The sequence below is a fragment of the Colias eurytheme genome, chromosome 30, assembly GCF_061535395.1.
Source record: "Colias eurytheme isolate Ceu_HAF_F1 chromosome 30, ilColEury1 Martin Lab GWU primary, whole genome shotgun sequence".
Taxonomy (NCBI): Eukaryota; Metazoa; Arthropoda; class Insecta; order Lepidoptera; family Pieridae; genus Colias; species Colias eurytheme.
The window spans coordinates 2,546,997-2,569,469 of NC_143009.1; the positions used below are offsets into that span (position 1 = coordinate 2,546,997).

General features: G+C 33.9%; 1 protein-coding gene across 1 annotated transcript in view; it reads right to left on the reverse strand.

The window, feature by feature from the left end:
• Positions 1-16,149, reverse strand: part of LOC149895727 (lysosome membrane protein 2-like) — a 40,817-nt gene extending 24,668 nt beyond the window's left edge. Inside the window, exon 1 of the mRNA XM_090118640.1 lies at positions 15,887-16,149. Within this exon, the coding sequence (XP_089974766.1) occupies positions 15,887-15,890 (4 nt within the window). The 5' untranslated portion in view covers positions 15,891-16,149. The remainder of the gene's footprint in view (positions 1-15,886) is intronic.
• Between the last annotated feature and the right edge of the window lie 6,324 nt (positions 16,150-22,473).

Sequence of the window (22,473 nt, forward strand, 5' to 3'; positions counted from 1 at the left end):
CTTTCAACAATGAAACTCATGAAACGTGATAGACATTTTTTTAAGCTAAAACAAAAAATATTATAAAAAATAAGATAAGCAACACGAATTAATTTATTAGCGTATTAGATGGATAACCAAGTTTTTACAGCTATGCTTTTAGATTTTTTACGGAACCCGGAGAGTTTCTATTTTAAAGTTAATAATTAATTCTATGAGCAATAAAGTGTAAAGTAAATAAAACATTGTATTTTAAAATTGTATTGAAGGTCAGATGAATCTTTGAGGAACAATCGAAATAAGAGCGGCCGTACACGGGCGGCTCGAGCAGCAGTTAACGGCTGAGCGACGTACACGGACTGTTCGAGCGGTCGGTCGTTGACTGCTCGAGCTGTCGCTACAAACCGCGCAGTTGACGGCTTGCAGCGGTCGCGAGCTCGAGCAGTCCATGTACGGCAGTGAATGAATGTCTATAGTTCACCGCGCTGTCGCGGCTTCAAACCGTCGGTCTCAACTGCTTGAAGCGGTCCGTGTACCGCCGCCCTAATGTAAACTTTGACTTTGACTTGATATGAAGATTTAGCAATTTGTGTGGCATAGTTCTTCAGAAATAATTTATAATGAGATATGAAAAATAATTGCATCATTAGTATACTGTTATGTTTAAAATGTCTATTTAATGCAATGTATTGCACATAATCTATACAAATGAGTGAGTTTATGTATTACCAGAAGATTACCAGTAATACAATTTATTTATGCTTGAAAGTTCAATATGTATGACTCTTAGATTGTATCCATATTGTGCTCAAATTTTGCTCAAACAGTTGATATTTAAGATCTAAGCTGAGATAATAAATTAGGTATGTATTTTAATACCTACAAAAAAAAATGTGTGGTTTTATGAAACCACGGTAAAAGTGAAACTGTTCGAACGGTTCCGAACACTGCTTTGTGTAGCGCATGTCGCGTGTCGGTCGGCTGCCGAGTAGGTATACCTATTACCTACTCGGCAGCCGCGATAGACGCGACATGCGCTACACAGACCAAAAAGTTTGAGACGATGTAATAAAAGTTTCACTTTAAAATATGCACATAGTCCTAGTAGCACAGATTTCCTTACTGTACTATTTCAGTACTGGCTTATTTATTAACTATACGCTATATTTTGATATTTTAATTTCAGGATAATAAGATAATCTCATGAAATTATTGTATTGTCACCGATCTTTGATACGTGTACAAAGTTTAAATTAAATCTGTCTGTTTAAAGCCAAGATCGAGTGTAAAATCTGTTACATACATACAGAAGATAATAAAAGCGTGTTACTAACATCGAGATATATTACTAGAGGGGTTATTCCAAACAAAAACATTGCGCGCGGCCGATGTGGTGGGGTACGTGTGGAACGAGCGAGGCGTGGCTTCAAGTTCAAAGATTAAGCAATGCGTGCAGATGCGACACATTGTGCAATCTGTTTACTCGGTACTATCTGGTGGTACTGATACTAGGGAATTAATAAAACGAGGATTTTATATTAAACTATGTATTTTAATTTCCTTTAAATAATATCAATTTATTAAGCTTTTGTCGTTTTGTGTAGTAATCAATAGTTTTATCAGTTTTTGCTTCATGATGTAATTTAAATGGATACGATGATTCAATGTTGATGGCGTTTACGTATAAGAAACTCACATTTTGAAAAATCTCACGCGAGATTCGAGGATGGGGGAGGGGTTGAATAAATTCTCACGACATCTCACCAGGGGGGGAGGGAGGTGCAGAAAATTTAAAAAAACACCTCACGTAATTTATGGACGCCCCCTTACTCGATCACAATTTTTGTAACTTTACTATAAACGGAACTACATTTAAAAATATACTTTATTTATTGAGTTATAAGGTTGCTTCCATTCTGTTTATTTACATTCTCAAAAACATCAATCGCTGCAGAGGTGGCTTGCGACAAAGGCGGCTTGTGTCAAAGGCCTCGGCGATATCATTTAAGAACATAATATTATGTACTTTAGGCAAACTTGTTATAAGATCTATTTTACTTTCTTATTAGTCCATTTGACAAGGATATTGGGTAAGATACCTATTGGAATAATTTTATTATTATGTATGTACTTATTAAATCCGCGAATAAAAAAAAATTTTAGTCGTGAATATAGAAATTGGGTCGCATTTTTTTAATCCGCGAATAGTGAAAACACGAATAAAGGAAGCGCGATTAAGGAACTTTTACTGTATTAGTTTCTGTGAATGTTGTGTTTATTTGTAATTGTTGTGCATAATAATTTATAAATCCTATTGGAACAACTATTGATTAGGCTTTTTTTAATAAATAAAAATAGGTAAATAAATAAATATTACTTAATATAACCTACCGTTTTACTTTGCGTAGTCGGGTAAAAGTATAAATATTTAGGTACTACACCACGGTAATCTTTCCTAGTAGATATTGTATACACATAGTTAAAAAAATCCAGTTACATTTTTTTAACAGACTCATCGATAGTGTCACGTCTGTGCTGTTAGTCTATGAAAAATGGCGCGAAACGCAGAACGCGTGGTGATTTTTCGCAAAATGATAACAATATTAGTAAAATGCATGACTTACTCATAATAAGGAAACTTACTGGTGAAAAGTCACTCCTCGGGCTTTGTTTGTATTATGGGAACTGTTAAAACAATATCTAAGCAAACACGAAGGCATTTTGAACAGAGCAATAACACGTGTTGACGCGGCAAGCGGGGGGCACAGTCCGACACAGACTAAAGAGACTTGTGATTCTTACCTCTAGCTCGTGTTAAAGAGAGTGTAGTAGCGATCGCCTCTCTAGTACGTAGTACATTCTATCTCGATGGTTACTAATGAGTTATTTTATAAGCCGTCAAAGCTCGTTTTAATAGGCAGTGTCAACTATTTAACAACAGGTGGTCCTTTCCTTTTACTTGCTCTGTCATAAAAATACGATGTTGTTAGGACGAATTCTACAATACCCGTGGCCCCGTCGTTGATGCGGCTTGGTACACAGCGGGGATTTGGTCGGTGCGAATCCGACATAATTCCGCCCTTTCCCCGGAGGCTGTGGGTATATAACCCACTTAAAAAAAAGGTTTCCGTACCTCAAAAGGAAAAAACGGACACTTATAGTATCACTTCACTAGCTGCTCCACGCGGTTTCACCCCCGTGGCTCCACCCCTGTTGGTCGTAGCGTGATGATATATAGCCTATAACCTTCCTCGATAAATGGGCTATCTAACACCGAAAGAATTTTTCAAATCGGACCAGTAGTTCCCGAGATTAGCGCGTTCAAACAAACAAACAAACTCTTCAGCTTTATAATATTAGTATAGATTGACCGTCTGTTTATTTGTTAAGACCATTTTTCTACGACGCGTGGAGGTATAAAGCTGAAATTTTCGCAATTTTTGACATTCGCTAAGAGAATCTTGAAGGTACGAAGCAACGAAAAGGAAAAATTATAAATTTGCAGTTACAACATATAAAAAACAAGTTTATACGGAACTCTTGATGAGCGAGTCAAATTCGCACTTGGCCGCTCCTTTTTTGAAATCACAAAGTTCAATAACAGTTCAATAGTGCTTTAATTTTATCTACTCTAAAAATAACCTTCAATAAAGATAATCTTATATATAAAAATGAATCGCAAAATGTGTTGGTAAGCGCATAACTCGAGAACGGCTGAACCGATTTCGATAATTCTTTTTTTATTATATTTCTTGAAGTACGAGGATGGTTCTTATGTAGAGAAAACGTAAACATGTACCACGGGCGAAGCCGGGGCGGACCGCTAGTAATCTATATAATTAGCGTGTCTCTTCAAATTTAATGTAAAGAATGAAGTCACGACTAGCATTATGAATTGTGAAATTTATAATACAAGTTGTTTATTGCTTCATAAATTACATAAAAATCTTGAAAGGTAATGTTTTAATTAAATTAAATTTCAATTATTATTTATATTCTAAAACTGAAAATAATCTACTATGATGTAAGTACCTACGCAATTTCGTCTGAACTAAAAAGAAAAAAAAATCCTGCTTTTGCACTTTGAGCTTTTGCAATATTTTTCTTTGCGTAGCGTGATTATTTAAAACAATCCATACTAATATAAAAATATGCGAAAGTAACTCTGTCTGTCTGTCTGTTACTCAATCACGCCTAAACTACTGAACCAATTTTCATGAAATTTGGTTTGGATATATTTTGATACCCGAGAAAGGACATAGGCTACTTTTTATCCCGGGAAAATGACGCGATCCCGGAAATCCCACGGGAACGGGAACTATGCGGGTTTTTCTTTGACTGCGCGAGCGAAGCCGCGCTCGTATAAGAATTGTTTTTAAAATGCATGTACTTACGGTTACTATCGAAGCTTTTACAGTCAAAGTTTGTGATTATTATGAATGTTATTAAATAAAATTAAATAATAAATTAAAGTCAAAATCAGTATTTTTGGCCCAGCTTACTTTTTCATAAAAAAAGCGTTACTTTTTACCTAAACTTTATTACAGAGCAAGCAAATAATAAAAAAATAATAAAAAAAATATACTATATAATCTATCTATCTATACTATCTAATATTATAAAGCTGAAGAGTTTTATTTGTTTGTTTGAACGCGCTTGTCTCAGGAACTACTGGTCCGATTTGAAAAATTCTTTCGGTGTTAGATAGCCCATTTATCGAGGAAGGCTATAGGCTGTTCATCACGCTAAACCAACAGGAGTGGAGCACTGCGGGTAAAACCTCAGGGCACAGCTAGTAAAAAATTAAAACAAGTCGCAAGTTGCGTACACCATCTACCTAGTCTGTTTTACCGCTTTAAAAAAGAAAAATGTGGAGCTTCTACAATATTTTTTTATAGACTGAATTATTTTAATTCTATAATAATATATATACATATTAAAGAATTACTGTTCTATCGAAGTCACATCAGATATATTATGATAGTGAATACATCGAAAGATGTTTCGGATTTGCGCAATTTTACACTTGGCCTCTGTTAGACCTTGTGATCACATTATGCAGTGCTTTTCGACATTATGTTGCTAATTTATGTGTGTAAAATCGTATATTTATATGAAAAATGCTCAATGATTTTCTTCCCTCATTTGTTTTGGTATAAATAACTATTGTTCACGGAGTTTAACGACCTCAGAGGATATTAATTATAATAGATACATATAAATAAACTAGCTGCTCCGCGCGGTTTCACCCCCGTGGCTCCTTTCCTGTTGGTCGTAGCGTGATGATATATAGCCTATAGCCTTCCTCGATAAATGAGCTATCTAACATCGAAAGAATTTTTCAAATCGGACCAGTAGTTCCTGAGATTAGCGCGTTCAAACAAACAAACAAACTCTTCAGCTTTATTATATTAGTACATATATAGATGCCCGTCGCTCATGGAGCTACTCAAAAATGACTGAACTAATCAGTAATTACGATTACAAACCAGTTACAAATTGTATCTCGCATACAACGCTACTCAATTTATAAGGTTTCAGTCACTTGTCAATGTTTGCTCGTTCATTTTTATCATAAAAAACAAAGAAACTCGGGAAACCAGTAGCGTGGAGACCGACACGACGCGTCGCGCGTGATTTGTTGCTAACGCGTTACTCACCAGTTAGTAACTAGTCGCGTCGTGTGCGAATCTCCATAGAACATGTATGGGCTGTGACGCTCAGGCAACTCGTTAGTAATTTGAGTTTGTGACTAGTTCTTTTTGAGTAGCTCCATGAGCGAAGGGCCAGGTTTCAGTCACTTGTCAATGTTTGCTCGTTCACTTTTATCATAATTGCAATAAGTTAACATGCCAAAATTAACGTCAAAATTTGTATTAAATGCATAGGTACTATGAATATATAACCAAATAAATAAATTACAAATTATTAAATTGTATTTTATCGTTTCTTCTGAATGATCTTTGACACGCAAAATCTGATTTACTTAAGTAGATACCATAGATACTGAATAAGAAGAATTTTTAGTTGGTTTATTTTTATTAATTTTAAATTAAAAGCCTGTTGTTGTTTGAAGAGCTTTTATATTTTATTGTTTATTAAAATTTCACTCAAGAATTTAGTTATGAAAAGGTCCTTATCTATCGAGTAGCAAAGGTTAAAAAGTATTGTTATAGCATACCCAAAATATTATACGACTTATTTTTTGGAATCGGTTAAAAATAAATTCTTATCAATACATATTTTGTAAATACTACAGAGAACATGTAAACAATGTATGTATGTTGTGCAAATAGCCGACACTTGCTTTGCAAACAATGATAAATTTATTATTATTTAATATAGGTAGTTATCGTACCGTCATATCCTCCAACATTGCCCGCTTTTCACAGTGTTTTGATCATATACAAGAAAAAACAAAATATGGACAGAATTGATGCTGTTATTTGAGTAGGGAATTGAATTTAGAATGAATAGATATACTTGAAATAATTATATTCTTAATAGTTTCTCTAAAAATAAGGAAGAAAGAGGTGGGCGAAATAAGGTGGAAAAGTATACAACTTTGCCCACCTTTAATATTTCAGCCATTTTAAGACTTACGTAGCTGTTTTTAAGAGACAAAGTACAAGACAAGGCAAAGATGCCGAATCTCTTACAAAATATGATCCAAAATAAGTAGATCTTCATTAAATTGTATGGGCAAAGTTAGGTGTAATTTTCTCACAATCTTCATACAAAAATCTTTAGGGTTTAGGGTTGTCACAAAAAAATAAACTAGGTAAAGGATGAAAAAATTAAGTTTAATAAAATATGTAGGTGGGTAACAAGTAATAGGTAGGTACACATGCAATAATATTGCGTTCGTACTGTTTCTAGGTATATCTTTAAAATGAAACTGAAATTATGAATATTTATGTACCTATACGTAACTTCTACTAAACATTTAAAAAGTACCTAGCTAGGCATACATACTCGTACAATCCTACCTAGGTACCTAAAAGAAAAAACATGCTGTGTACTTAATTTACACCTAAAAAAAATTACCTTGCTACCTATTTGAGAAGTCTGTTAAAAATGTGTCAGCCCTAGCACCTCAAAACGGTTGGGCAATGTTGGGATAGGTCATACTACGTTTATTAACCTAACATTGCCCAGCGACAAAACTCCTATAATACTACGTATTTTTGCTTGGAAATAACAAATAACCTCCTTTTTTATATTCTAGTTTAATAAATAATAAGAAATATTCACGTATTCTAATTGATTCCCAGTGATCAGAGACAAGTTTTTTTAGAAAAATTTGGCACCACCAAAACATCTCCTTCTTTGTCGACATGTAGCAGCAGACTGATTGACGTTATACATGTGCTATCTAATCAGTATTGCGAGAAAAGACTTTAATTTTCTACCAAAAAACAAAACAAGTCTTAAATGTCATGCTACTCCACATAAACACTCGGGAAAGTTAAAATTTCTATTTGGGCAAAGATAGGCTGGAAAGGCAATGTTGGAGGATATGACGGTATGTAAATTTTACTAATTAATGACTTGAACTTAAAATGCAAATTTTGTCTGTTTGTTTGTTATGATTTAACGTCTTACGACTATTACGGAATAGGATGAAATTATAACAGAACCTAGTTTCCAAAAAAAGTTACTTTAATGATTTATCCATGACTAGCTTACCGCCCGTGGCTTGGTGTCCGTTCCCGTGGGATTTCCGGGATAAAACCTATCCTATGTGTAAACTGTAAATCCAAGTTACCCTCTATATGTGTGCTAATTTAATTTTATTGTAATCGGTTCAGTATAGTATTTGTGTGAAAGAGACAAACATTATACACATAAACATCCATCCTCACAAACTTTCGCATATTTACAATATTAGTAGGATAGGATAGGACGGTAGGATAGGATTTGGTTTGTCATTTTTTAAATACGTCATAGAGATTATTTACCACCGGTTCGGAAAGCAGCTAATCTCAGGAACTTGGTCGCGGAAGAATCCTAACAAATACCCGCGGCCCCATCATTAAAGCGGCTCGACGGAACACAGTGGGGTTTTAGTCGGTAAGAATCCGACATAACCCACGGCTCCTTCCCCGGGGGCCGTGGGTATCTTTAGAAGATTTCCCCACTATAAAAAAAAAGGTCTGATTTGAAAAATTATTTCGGTGTTAGCTATAGCCCATTTATCGAGGATGGCTATAAGGCTATATTATAATAATTAATATCATCACGCTAAGACCAACAGGAGCGGAGCCACGCGGGTGAAACCACGAAGCGCAGCTTATCATAAATATACGCAAAAACATAACCCCCTTTCTAGCACAGTTGGTTAAGTAAATATTTTTGTAATTAATTTCAATTTAGGCCAACAATGTTCTTGCTTGACTTAAGTTGGGGTCAATGATCTCTGATCTCTTAAAATATAATTATTGATTATTAGATGTAGGTATTATAGTCATGTCGGCGGTCGTGAGAAAAAACAAATAAACAAAACTTACTATGTACTTATGTTTATTTCAAGTGAGTACCTACTTAACACTTAATTACACTTAATTACCAAAGGTACTTAGGTATTTGCTTGGTTTTAAATGCCTTTTATTTACTGAAAATGTCATGAAAAGCGGTCCAGAAACAAAACATTTCACTCACAAGTTTAACAGAAATCTGTGTATTTTAAAATGTACGTGTAAGTTATTATTTTTACAATTTACTTATTAATGTCAAAGAAGATTCCTAATTATAGTAACTTTGAACTTCGTAAATTCATTTTATATAATTTATTATTGTTATTTATTTTATGCAAATATAATGACTTACTACGAAATATAATATGTGTGTATTAGTGTGCCGTTTTTGAAAATCCTGTGTTGTGTTATGGTTGTGTTAGTAACCTATCTAGACCACAGAACATCTAGAACTTTTTACTTTAATATATCTTTTGTGTAAATATATAACCTACATTTGAAATTTCCGGCTTAAATACCATTGCAGTAGTGTGGAAATACCTATAGTTTTAATAAAAAGTAAATATCATCTAGGCACGTGCGTATTTCTCAGTACAATTAGGAAATCTTATAATTATGTCTAAATGCTGCATTCAACGAACACTCCCTTTTGGTATAAATTGAGAAACTCGACCCTTACTCAGTTCTCGTTTTATGTTTACGAGTATAAATAAATGTGATATACATTGCTAGCTTTGAAAGGAATGTTGATTTTAAGTCTCGTATATGGTAAGCAATGTATTACGTTCTATAAGTTTTGATAGCTGTCAATATAAACATAGTGAGGAGGAGTAGGGTTACTATATTTAATTAATAATTATTATACTTTAGTTAGTAAATGTTTTTTTTTTATTAAAAAAAAAGCGCGAAAAGTTAAAATATCTAAAAGATCGATCATGTTGTCATTGGATTGCAATTTAAAACGACTGAAATGTATTTCTTATTCATAATTTTTATTATTAGCATAATAAAACAATTTTATTTCACTTAAAAAAATATTAAATACCTTTATGCCTACTAATACGCAATACTGCATAAACAAACAATAATATTAGACCGGGAGATACTGACACAAAATTTCGAGTCATTTGTAACAGGATGGCGGTTCTACAGGGGTCTTAGTACGTAATGACAAAAAGAAAAACGATGGTGTGAACACTGGTACCGGCGGATTAGTCGCGTGGGCGTTAGTCGAACTCGTCGTAAAAATAGCGAAAGTCAAACGATTTGTAACACAAAAATTTTAGAATTTACCGATAGCCCATAAAAAAGAAGTAGGCGGTAGTGTCATGCCATACTTTTCCGGTGTGACTTACAGCCCGCCATACCGACGCAAATGTGTTGATTAAAAAAAAAACAATTCAACCATTTGTACCAGGCTAACTTTTGCACAGGTAACCATCGTCGTGTAGCCATTTACGAAAATCACCATGCCATACTTTTCGGACGATTCCAAATGGTCGCCATACCGCCGAAAATCTGCAAAAATTTTTTTTTCGTTAAACTTTTTGTACCAGTATTGCATTTGGATTTTTGGAGAGTATTTGATAAAATGTAACCATTATTATATTTGCCATACTTCTAGTAGGGGGAAAAAGTGCTGCCATACTTCATAAATAAATTTATTATTAATTTATAGAAGTGAAGATTTCTACCACCTAGATCTTTGAAATTTTGTATTTATATTTGTTGAACCTCAAACTTATAGGAAAGATTAATGCCATACTGTTACAAATCGTTCAAAATACGAATAAAATCATACAATAAAAAAAAATCTTATACACATTCGCCACCTCCCACAGGTATGGCATTATCACACTTCTATTTATAATCATTCAGGAGTTGTTGAAAAAAAAATTTAGGGTGTTACAAATGATTCGGCGAAAAAAAAATTTGCAGATTTTCGGCGGTATGGCGACCATTTGGAATCGTCCGAAAAGTATGGCATGGCGATTTTCGTAAATGGCTGCACGACGATGGTTACCTGTGCAAAAGTTAGCCTGGTACAAATGGTTGAATTGTTTTTTTTAAATCAACACATTCGCGTCGGTATGGCGGGCTGTAAGTCACACCGGAAAAGTATGGCATGACACTACCGCCTACTTCTTTTTTATGGGCTATCGGTAAATTATAAAATTTTTGTGTTACAAATCGTTTGACTTCGCTATTTTTCCGACGAGTTCGACTAACGCCCACGCGACTAAGACGCCGGTACCACCGTTCACACCATCGTTTTTCTTTTTGTCATTGCGTACTAAGACCCCTGTAGAACCGCCATCCTGTTACAAATGACTCGAAATTTTGTGTCAGTATCTCCCGGTCTATATTGCACAATAGAATAATTAATAAAATAGTAGATAATTAATAATTTAAACGCTGAATCATAATATAATTTTATACAATTTAAGTATAGACCGTAATATGTGAAAATAGTCGTTAGCAATTTATATAAACGAGTGTAAGAAAAAGAAAAAAAAAGTAGGAAAATAATATCAAAAATAACGCTGAAAAATCATCTAAAATGGATTATTGCGCATTTATTTATTTAGTACTTTTCTCCGTCGAAGCCCGAACTCCGAAGGTTAAAAAAAAAATATTTCAAAAAGTTTTTTCAATTTCACTGCGTCCGAAAATGCGCGGGAAAACCCGTAGTCATGGCAACCCTCTAAAGGTCTCGCGCGCAGTGAATGTAGCACTAAGTTCAGGGGAACGGTTGCACAGACTGACGAAACTTGTTTTCGATTAATATTTATAATGGTATCTTGATGGATTAAGATACTAGTTTTTGGACGTATGGCGGGAACCGGTTAACCTAACCTAACAAAATTGTCAACAAAATTATTGAATTTTTGACTTTTTAACACGCTTTTATTAGCTTCACCTGTACTTTTGTATGTGCAGGGTCTTTTAGACTCGATTTTGACCCACTTTAATCAGATTTAATTCAAACTTTGTAAACCTACCAAGAATCGGTGACAATCAATAATTATTTCATTAGAATAACCATGTTTTTTAGTTTTTTTTAACTATGTTATTTATTTAAAAGGCGGATACAAAATATTTTACAATTCACTTTCAGGTGCTTTGAGTCAATAACGCATGGCAATTCTAATAATTTAAAATGAATACTAGTGATTGTTGTAAAGAAAAGAATTAGATTTGTAGATTTTTTTGTATTATTATTGCTTGAGTCTTATCATTGTTTAAACTTTAAAGATGTCAGTCAGCAAGCGAACAGAGCAAGCTATTAGCTAATCTTCTACATTTATCTTTCTAGTCTGTTTACATTTCCTTCCTGAGTTACAGTACAGTACTCTTCTATACAGGGTGTCCCAAAAAGTAGTGATGAACGGAAGCTGGGAGGTAGAGGACCTAAAGGGCTATCCGAATCACCCCCATGTATGTTATGCGATTTTTCGTATTTTCGGAGTTATGACGTTTTTTTCAATTTTTCACCTATCGCCGAGTACGGTGATATTTTCACTCATGGTGACGTCAATTATTGCGGAAGGTGCTTGATTTTTTTTGTGTGCTAAGCTGAAAGATAGGCCAATTCAGTATGGTAACATTTACTATCGTTAGATCTTTGAATGGAATAAAAAAAAGAATTAAAATGCCAAGAAAGATAAAATTACCCAGTATGTTCTCCACTTCAAGGGCCCGTAAAAAAATAAAATCACATAAAAAAAGTTTTCCATTTGGCTTTTAAAAACTTGCTCTATCTATCAGGTAGCTACCCTGAAAATTTCATTTTATTATTCAGAAGGCTTCAATCGAAAAATTGAAATCTAAATGAGGTAAGTGCAAAAATTGAATTAACATGATGATTAATAAAAACAAATTAAAACCAATAACAAGGTGTTTAATTACCAGAAATTTTTAAAATGACCCCGCTATTGCTCAGTGCAAGTGCGACATCACCGTAAAAAGTTGTCTTTTAAATGTCTGAATGCCCTTTTATCATTTTTAATGGTTTCTTCTGCTACTATGAATTTCCAGGTTATTTCGTTCAAATTGTGGCAGTCTCTCGTCTTTGTAGTATCCCCACGGAAAAAAATCAATAGGGTTTATGTCCGGATACCGTCGAGGCCAGGCTAAAGGGCAAAAATACCCTGAAAGATGGATTGGTCGTTGCAGCCTGCGCATGCGCTGGTGACGCCTGCCTTAAAGCCTGGCCTGCACGGTCCCTCGACCTAAACCCCATTGATTTGTTTCAATGGGGATACTAAAAAGACCTCGGCTACTTGAGAGAATGCTACAATTTGGACGAAATAACCCGGAAATTCATAGTAGCAGAAGAAACCATTAAAAATGATAAAAGGGCATTCAGACATTTAAAAGACAACTTTTTACGGTGATGTCGCACTTGCATTGAGCAACAGCGGGGTTATTTTAAAAATTTCTGGTAATTAAACACCTATTTATGGGTTTTAATTTGGTTTTAATGATCATCATGTTAATAAAATTTTTGCACTTACCACATTTAGATTTCAATTTTTCGATTGAAGCCTTCTGAATAATAAAATGAAATTTTTAGGGTAGCTACCTGATAGATAGAGCGAGTTTTTAAAAGCCAAATGGAAAACTTTTTTTATGTGATTTTATTTTTTTATGGGCCCTTGAAGTTGTGAACATACTGGGTAATTTTATCTTTCTTGGCATTTAATTCTTTTTTTATTCCATTCGAAGATCTAACGATAGTAAATGTTACCATACTGAATTGGCCTATCTTTCAGCTTACCACACAAAATCAAGCATCTAGCGCAATAAGTCACGTCACCATAAATAAAAATCTCATCGTACTCAGCGATAGATGAAAAATTGAAAAAAATGTCATAACTCCGAAAATACGAAAAATCGCATAACATACATGGGGGTGATTCGGATAGCTCTCTAGGTCCTCTACCTCCCAGCTTCCGTTCATCACTACTTTTTGGGACACCCTGTATAATAACAGTGACATTAAACCGACGTCATCCTACAAGTCGTAGATACTAATCCTACAAATATTATACGACAGTTTGTGAGGGTGTAGATTTATTATAAAAAAAGAGCGTGCGTGCCGAACACACTTGTCAGAAGTGAAACTTCTTTGGCAAAATTCAAAGATAGGTACCAAAATTGTCGCCTTTAAGAAATTGCATTCTTATGCTTCTCAATAGCAGACAGAATTGCAATATGCTTTTGAAATAGATTTCCGACCGCTGCTTCGCCCGCGGCTTAGCCCGCGACTTCAAAGAAAACCCCGCATAGTTCCCGTTCCTGTAGGATTTCCGGGATAAAAATAACCTATGTCTTATTATGAGTAGCTACCTACATACAAATTTTATTGTTCGGTTCAGTAATAACAAACGGGAACTATGCGGGTTTTTCTATGAAACTGCAAGCGAAGCAGCGGGCGGAAATCTAGTAGGTATTACTATTATTTCTAAAATTTTTAAATGCCTATTTATGGACTAATATAATAAATTTTTATGTATACTTATTAGCGGAATATTTATTACGTACGAGTAGAACCACGCGATTAATACTAGTTATTTAAATTCAACCTAAGTATGTATAATAATTGAAGATACAAGCATTACATTGCAAAGGTCAATAAATATAATCAATATTTACTTTGTCACTTATCGTATGGTCACTAATAAAAATTTAGCTGTTGCTTTTAAGGAAAAATAAAGAGGTACATACCTCTTGTTTAATTATATTGAATACATGCTAATTTACTCCGGTTCCATCTGGATTGAGGGTTTTTCTTAATTTTTACATATTCAATCAATGCGAAATTAACTCCGCCTGTCTGTTTCTTCTTCTCGCCTAAATCACAGAAACGATTTAGATGATATATTTTGGCAACTATGATTTACCTTTGACTACGCGGGTGGTGCCGCGGTTGGAAAGCTAGTAAGTATGGTTAGGCTAATATGCAGTATACTAGCACAATACTAGCTTACCGCCCGCGGCTTCGCCCGCTTTGTCTAAAACCTAATATACCTATATACCTACTAAAACCTTCCTCTTGGACAAAGTCGCTTTCTCTGTCCCTATGTCCCTTTGTATGCTTTAATCTTTAAAAGTAAACAACGGATTTTGATGCGGTTTTTTTAATAGATATTGATTCACGAGGAAGGTTTTATTATATAATTTAATAGGTTTTAGACAAAGCGGGCGAAGCCGCGAGCGGTAAGCTATTGTGTGTTAACAAATAAAGCTTACTTGATTCAATAAAATGTGGCTCTCAAGTCTCAATTTTAACTTCGAACATAGTCCAATACTAACTTATTTACTCTACAATATATTTTACTAGCTTTCCGCCCGCGGCTTCGCCCGCGTTGTCTAAAATTTAACAAATTATGATCACTGTAGGTATCTATTGAAAAAACCGCATCAAAATTTTAAAGATAAGCATACATAGGGACATAGGGACGGAGAAAGCGACCTTTTTTTTAAACTATGTAGTGATACTAAAAATACCCCAAACTATGTACCTAGTAAGTAGAATATATATTTAGTTACTTAAATAATACGCCAAGTACTTACACGTTACATGCGGTTAATTTCTTGAAATAAATAGCGATCATAATGAACACACTACACAGTCCTGAATTAGGAAAATTATTACTTTCAAGGAAAAATATCACATTTTTTTATAAAACATGACCTTTACATACCTAATTCTTAATTTAAAGTACCCTGTGCGAGTTTGGAATTCGAAAGTTCTAATTTCTATTCAAATCCAGCAGTTCTAAAACAGACAGGTTAATTGAAAATTAAAAAAAAAAACAAATGATAGAAAACTCGCTTCAAATTAGTCACAGATAATACAATATACAGTATATTATATATATTTTATATTATAATACAATATTTATCCAATACATATCTGTCAATTTTTTTTTCGAAATAGGTACAAAATGCATACTCAAAACGCATAAGTATAAAAATTTCAACAATGTTTAGAGCCTAACCGCAAGTCTGTGGACTAAATATTATGCAGGAACATTGAACCTAAGTGACTGCCTTTTCTTGCCGTCCCTGTAATAACTTTAACCAAGTCTAGTTTTTAGTAAGACTTGTCTAGTTTAAAATGAAGTCAAAAATACGAAAATGTACGAGAATTTTCATCTTTAAAAATAATAATTAAATTTTCTCTATTTTATTATTTGTTAAAATTGTGCAAGAGTTTTCCAGAATAATATTTCACATTTATTTTATTAATTCGAATATGTGTATAAAACCGGTATGGTTTTAAATACAATATCTAGAATTATTTTTAAATCTGCCTCGACAAAAATATAGTACATACCTAATTACTATAAATAACTTTTAAATCGAAAATAAGTCTCAAGACTAAATTTAACTCTTATAATTATTTTTAAAAAGTAACTTACCCATATAATAAAACTGCCAGCACACAAAAAAAAACAAAACACTCACAAACAAACACTACTTATTTCCAGAATCATGGCACGCGCAATTAAAAAAAAAGTATTAAAAAATATAAACGTCAATTTGCGCGCCTTTTCACGCGCGCGCTCGTCGCCGGTTGCGAAACGTATAATAACCTTTAGCTCGAAGAACCATTCATCTATCTTCCAGGGCCAAAACACGATAATCCGCCGGTTTTAATTGAAGTATCGTCTTTCATCTCACAATTAATATTTAAATTTTAAATGTATAGGAAGTGGGTGCACAGATAACACAAAAAATAGTACTTCTACAATTATGTCATACATCTTTCCAGTAAGTTCTTTATTATTATTTTCCTATTATCAATTATTATCAATTCAATATTATATTATGATCTATTATGGATACAATGTGCGTATTGTTTAGAATATACTTCCGTTACATCATAATGATACTCATAAACTTAAATAATATTATATTAAGGATGTCTTCTAAGTTCTAATTATTGAACATCGCCATTATAAAATACTAGCTTTCCGCCCGCGGCTTCGCCCGTGTTTTCAAAGAAAAACACGCAGTTCCCGTTCCCGTGGGATTTCCGGGATAAAACCTATCCTGTTAATCCAAGTATGTGTTAATCCAAGTTACCCTCTATGTGTGTGCTTAATTTCATTGTAATCGGTTCAGTAGTATTTGCGTGAAAGAGTAACAAACACACACATACACATCCTGACAAACTCAAATAAAAGGAGTCGATCACATACAAACAGGTGAAGCTAATAAAAGTACGCTAAAAATATTTTTCTAGATTTATCATTTATAGTATTTTCTTGTGTTTGGTTTTACGCGAGTATTAATTTTTTTTATTTTTTTTATTGACGATTAATTTCGAAATTTAAACGCGATTTATTCTAGATTTTGATCTGGATTGAGAAAAAAGCACTAAATGCCCTCGTGGTGACCTAGAATCTTGTGTAGATAATTCTATCTTCTTTGACGGTCAGGTTCGTGACTTTTGATAACCTCTTTGGTGAAAAAACAATGTTTCTGCATGATGTTCAATGGTTTATCTGCGTAGTTTGTTTCACAGATTTTACTTCTTATTCGACTGGCTTATACACAAGTTTAGGAATACAAAATTTTGCTACATTTTGAGAAATAAAATCTCACTTCGTGGTCAAAAGTACCAAAAACTGAGGATCGATGCGACTTTATTACATTTTGAGGAATACATTATTTTAATTTTAAATTCTTCTTCATTTACCGCTTGAAGCGATACTATCTATTTATTATAATCCATACTAATATTATAAATGCGAAAGTAACTCTGTCTGTCTGTCTGTTACTCAATCACGCCTAAACTACTGAACCAATTTGCATGAAATTTGGTATGGAGATATTTTGATACCCGAGAAAGGACATAGGCTACCTTTAATTGCGAAATAATAATATGTACCACGGGCGAAGCCGGGGCGGGCCTCTAGTAATATATATTATGTACTATATACATTCGCTTTTCAGACCATCTAGATATGATCTAATACACTATATCTGAACCTAAACATTTCGCAATCAGATGTTCGTTTGCCTCTCTCTAATAATCCTTCATTCACTTCAGTTGGGGTCAAAACCTTGGTCTAACAAAACAGAATCCAGTGTCTATTCTTTGTGGTCAGTCCCAATTTGGGGCTTGATAATTATAAGCACGACGCGATGGTAAAAAAATAACCTGCTGTGCTGTGCTGTGCCCCGCGGTTTTACCCGCAGTGCTTGGCTCTCATTGGTCTTAGCGAGATGATAATAGATAGCCTATAGCACAGAATAATAACTAGTAGCTAGCTACCTATAGGCAATAATAGCCTTCCTCGATAAATGGGCTATCTAACACCGAAAGAATTTTTCAAATCGGACCAGTAGTTCCCGAGATTAGCGCGTTCAAACAAACAAACTCTTCAGCTTTATAATATTACTAGCGGTCCGCCCCGGCTTCGCCCGTGGTACATATTTACGTTTTCTCTACTTAAAAACCATCCTCGTACTTCAAGGAATATAATAAAAAAAGAATTATCGAAATCGGTTCAGCCGTTCTCGAGTTATGCGCTTACCAATACATTTTGCGATTCATTTTTATATATAAGAAGATTAGTATAGTTATAGTATATATGTACATATATCTATATTCTATAGTAGGCCGCATGTAAAAAAGGAAGTCTAAGAAAATCTTGTATGTGCAATTTTTTCGCTCAAAGAGTGTTTTCGGTCTTTGAACGTGACGTTCGCGTCACAGTATTAAAATATTATTATGGTAATACTGTGTTCGCGTTGTATAAATATCATAGCTTTTATCGTAATTAATGACGTAATTAAATAATTAAATTGAAATAATTTTGAAAATTTGAGGCAATAGCTCCTATATTTTTTATATTTACTACATCGCACTTCGCAGCGGTGAATTTTAGTCCCGGACTCCCGGGGAGTTTACGGAAAAACATTTTGTCGACGAAGCAATGTGCTTGAGACTGCTTTGAGATTCTTGCAAATTCTTGCGCAAGATAAAATTTATTTATTCTTAGCTACAACTTAAAAAAAAACATATTGAAAAATAAGTCCTTATCATTTAAACGGTCGTTTTATAATACCGGTTTCCTTTAAACAGAAAAGAAAATATATTACAAATATTATTCTTTCATTTAACTGTCCGCACGTCAAGATGTAGAGCGATTTATAAAACTTACAAAATAATGTATTTAAGCTATTGCATAGCTTCTACCGCGGGCCTTGAGCGTGGGGACCGAATCGAGAAATTCCGTAACGAAATAACCTCACGCTCCCCACTCCGACGGGCTCGGAGGTGTGGCTTGAAGTCATAGCATGCAATAGCTTTACCGCGGCAGTTCCCGAGTACCACACTTTTTGAAGTGAAAACTTCTTTAGCGGCGTTGGGTATAAAATCTTAAACTCGCGTCAGGACACGAGGCCTGATCGAAAAAGCGTAAGACGGATGTTTTTTTTTTAGCCCTTTTTTTTCCATGCGTAAGACGGATACCATTCCAAAATATCAAACATGCTGAACGTTAATAATCAAGTTTTCACTTCTGCCGGCACCTCAGGAGTGCAACCCGTCTTTTTTTTTATTATCCGGTTTGGAAGAAACTTGATATATAAAGGAAACGATAAAATAATAATTTAACAAGTAATGTAATTTAAAGTAAGTGATATTTACTTTACATTTTTGATACATTTATACGATGAAAAAAATCATTGGAAGTTGTTTCCAGTTTAAATAATCAATGGTTGGTCGGATTTTTCCATTCCCAAACCTAGTCCAGTCCTGACTCCTGAACTTTATCTTTAATTATCTTAATAATATATATAAATCTCGTGTCACAATGTTTGTCCTCAATGGACTCCTAAACCACTTAACCGATTATAATAAAATTCGCACAACATGTACAGTTCGATCCAACTTGAGAGATAGGATAGTTTAAACATGTAGGTACCACGGGCGAAGCCGGGGCGGACAGGTAGTAATTTTATATTTTCAATTCTGTATTATCACTTACCTATATGAAGATGTATATTTCGATTGTACCTATTGTTTAAAAAGCAGCGGCTATTTTTGAGACGTTTTTATAAGTTTAAACTCTGCCCCAGCAGACGTTGTTCTGCCCCTTAGCAACGTTTAGTAATTCATTTTTATAAACAAATTAATGGTATGCAATTGTATTTTATTTATAACATTTTTACCTTGAAAGCGAAGACGTTCACACGTATTTAGGTATATGTAGTGCATGACGGTAAATACGAAATGACAATCATGACAGAAACAATTTACGCATAATATAATATTGAAATAATAATAAATACTAGCTTTGTACACGCGGCTTCGTCTGTGGTCAAAATAAATTCCCACGGATGTATTAACTAAAAAGCAACAATATCTGTACGACCACAAAATACAAAAATCGAAGTGAAGTGAAGGGAGGACAAACATACAAAAAAATATACCGGCCGAATTGATATCCTCCTCCTTTTTTTTTGAACTCAGTTAAAAAAAAAACAAGCTTCCGCATTTATTATGAAAATTTAATATAGTAAATAAGGATGTACATTTTTCAGTAACGTAAATTACGAAAACCTCTACGAAAATATTTTGGAAATTTTATTTATAAAACTTGAATTGTCACATTCAATTCAGTTTGTTACTTAACGATAGAGTTAAAAATATAATAGGTATGTAAATGATATTAGATTAAAAATTTATATGAAAAACTGACCACAACGTTTAGAAATATTCCTTTTATCATTCTTGTTAGGCAGCTGTGATTTATTTATATTAATTTATGCATACGAATTTCTTCAGAATACATTATCACCTTTTTTCATTAGCATATTGTTACTTTTTAATATTCTTGGTTGAAAGCGATATCATAATTTGTTTATTTATTTATTTATTTCCTTTGATCATACACATAGGATTTCGCTTACGCCTAAATTTATGCCTTGGATATACCTAACCCGGTATTTATCGTCTTATAGGTCTTAAATAAATAGGTACATATAGGTACTTTAACTCTATGCCTTAAATAATATGTAAGTACCTATTTACTTTTTATTTTTTCATGTAAGCTCTCGTACAAATTCAAATGTTCATATTATTTGCTATTGCTCTCAAACCATCAAACCGCGTTACAATAAAAAGTGTGTGTGCAGAGCACACGTGTCAGAAGTGAAACTTCTTTGGCAAGATTCAAAGAAATCAAAATCGCCGCCTTGCGCCATGACTTGAATATATTGCCATGATGCGTCTTTGAAATTTTACTCTCAATAATAAACGATTGAGTTTCCGTTGGTCAATATATATAAACCTACTACTTTCCGCCCAGGACTTTGTACGTGCATCCCCGTTTTTCCCTGATCCCGCAAGAATTTCGGGAAATCCTTTCTTAGCGGATGCCTACGTCCTAAGTCCTAACATCTACCTGCATGCCAAATTTCAGCCTACGTCCAGTGGTTTGGGCTGTGCGTTGATAGATGACTATATCAGTCACCTCTGAGTTTTATATGAATAGATGACGAGGGCCCATATTAAAAATGTTGTAATTACTATTCAATAGCAATAAATATTAGATCCGGTTTAAATCCAGTTAATTTAATTTAATAAGTAAAATATTTAGATTTTTCCCAAAAAGCTATTAAAGGAAACCATTACCAAAGATAAATATGACCATTATAGGTACCTTCTCACGTGATTACAGATACAGAAGTGTCTTTAAATGTTTTAATAACGGGTTTAAATCAAGCTTTATTGCACGCCTCATAAGCGAAGCGTTGAGGTGGGTACTACTGTCACTTCGCGCAAAACATCTGATTTTTCAAACTTAAAATGTCTTTATGTATCATACATTGCACTTGTAAGATAATACATACACACACATATTAAGAAAAAACACTATTTTTAACGTTCATGATATTTTTGATGTCATTTTTGTTATTTAAACTAGTTAAATAACAGTTTAAAAAAGTTCTGTCTTGGACGTCCGTGTGTCTGTATGTGCGGATCCTTTTTCTTGTTAACACGATAGCGACCGAAATACTTTACTAATCGAGTCTTTTTTTTTTCTCTTACGCTTGAGTATGCTCAGGAATAGAACCCTTTCATTTTTCAGGGTCTGATTCGATGTGGTTTAATTGTTATTAAATAAACAAAAATAATAATTAATAAATATTTATTAAAAAAAAATTATGAGGCGTGCACTTTTGGATTTTCCAAATTATTTTTATCATTATTATTTTCGTAATTATCGAATAAGATTTATATCTTATTCGATAATTTCTTATTAAATAGGAACTATAGAAACCGGGCATAAGCCCGGGTCCTATATTTGAGAAACGTTCCGTTTTAATTACGAATAGTATACTAAGCCTAAGCGAAAATCTTTCCTATAAAAAACGTCTCGTCAGGCAACTTACCGACAGCTTTCTACAGACGGAACCCTATGACCTATGCCTATGACCCTAGCTATAATATATACTAGCTTTCCGCCCGCGGCTTCGCCCGCATTTTCAAAGATAAACCCGCATAGTTCCCGTTCCCGTGGGATTTCCGGGATAAAACCTATCCTATGTGTTAATCCAAGTTACCCTCTATATGTGTGCTAAAATTCATTGTAATCGGTTCAGTAGTTTTTGCGTGAAAGAGTAACAAACATCCATACAAACTTTCACATTTATAATATTAATAGGATAGAGTGGTTGCAGATTTTAGTACATGTTATTTAATAAATTATAGATAGGTAACGCGGGCGAAGCTGCGAGCGGAAAGCTTATAAGTTTATGACATAAAGCCTAGCCGATTTATTAACACAACTTTTACTATCAAAGGATAATGTCGATAAAATTATCTTGATAGGTAAAGACCTATCAAGATAATTTTATGCGAGCTCCATTCTCAAACCCTTGACCTCGAGTTTGTAGGTCAGTTTTAACCGCTAAACCACTGTGGTTTTATGAATTATGAATCATATTATATACTAGTTGTGCCGCGCGGTTTCAGCCGCAGTGCTCC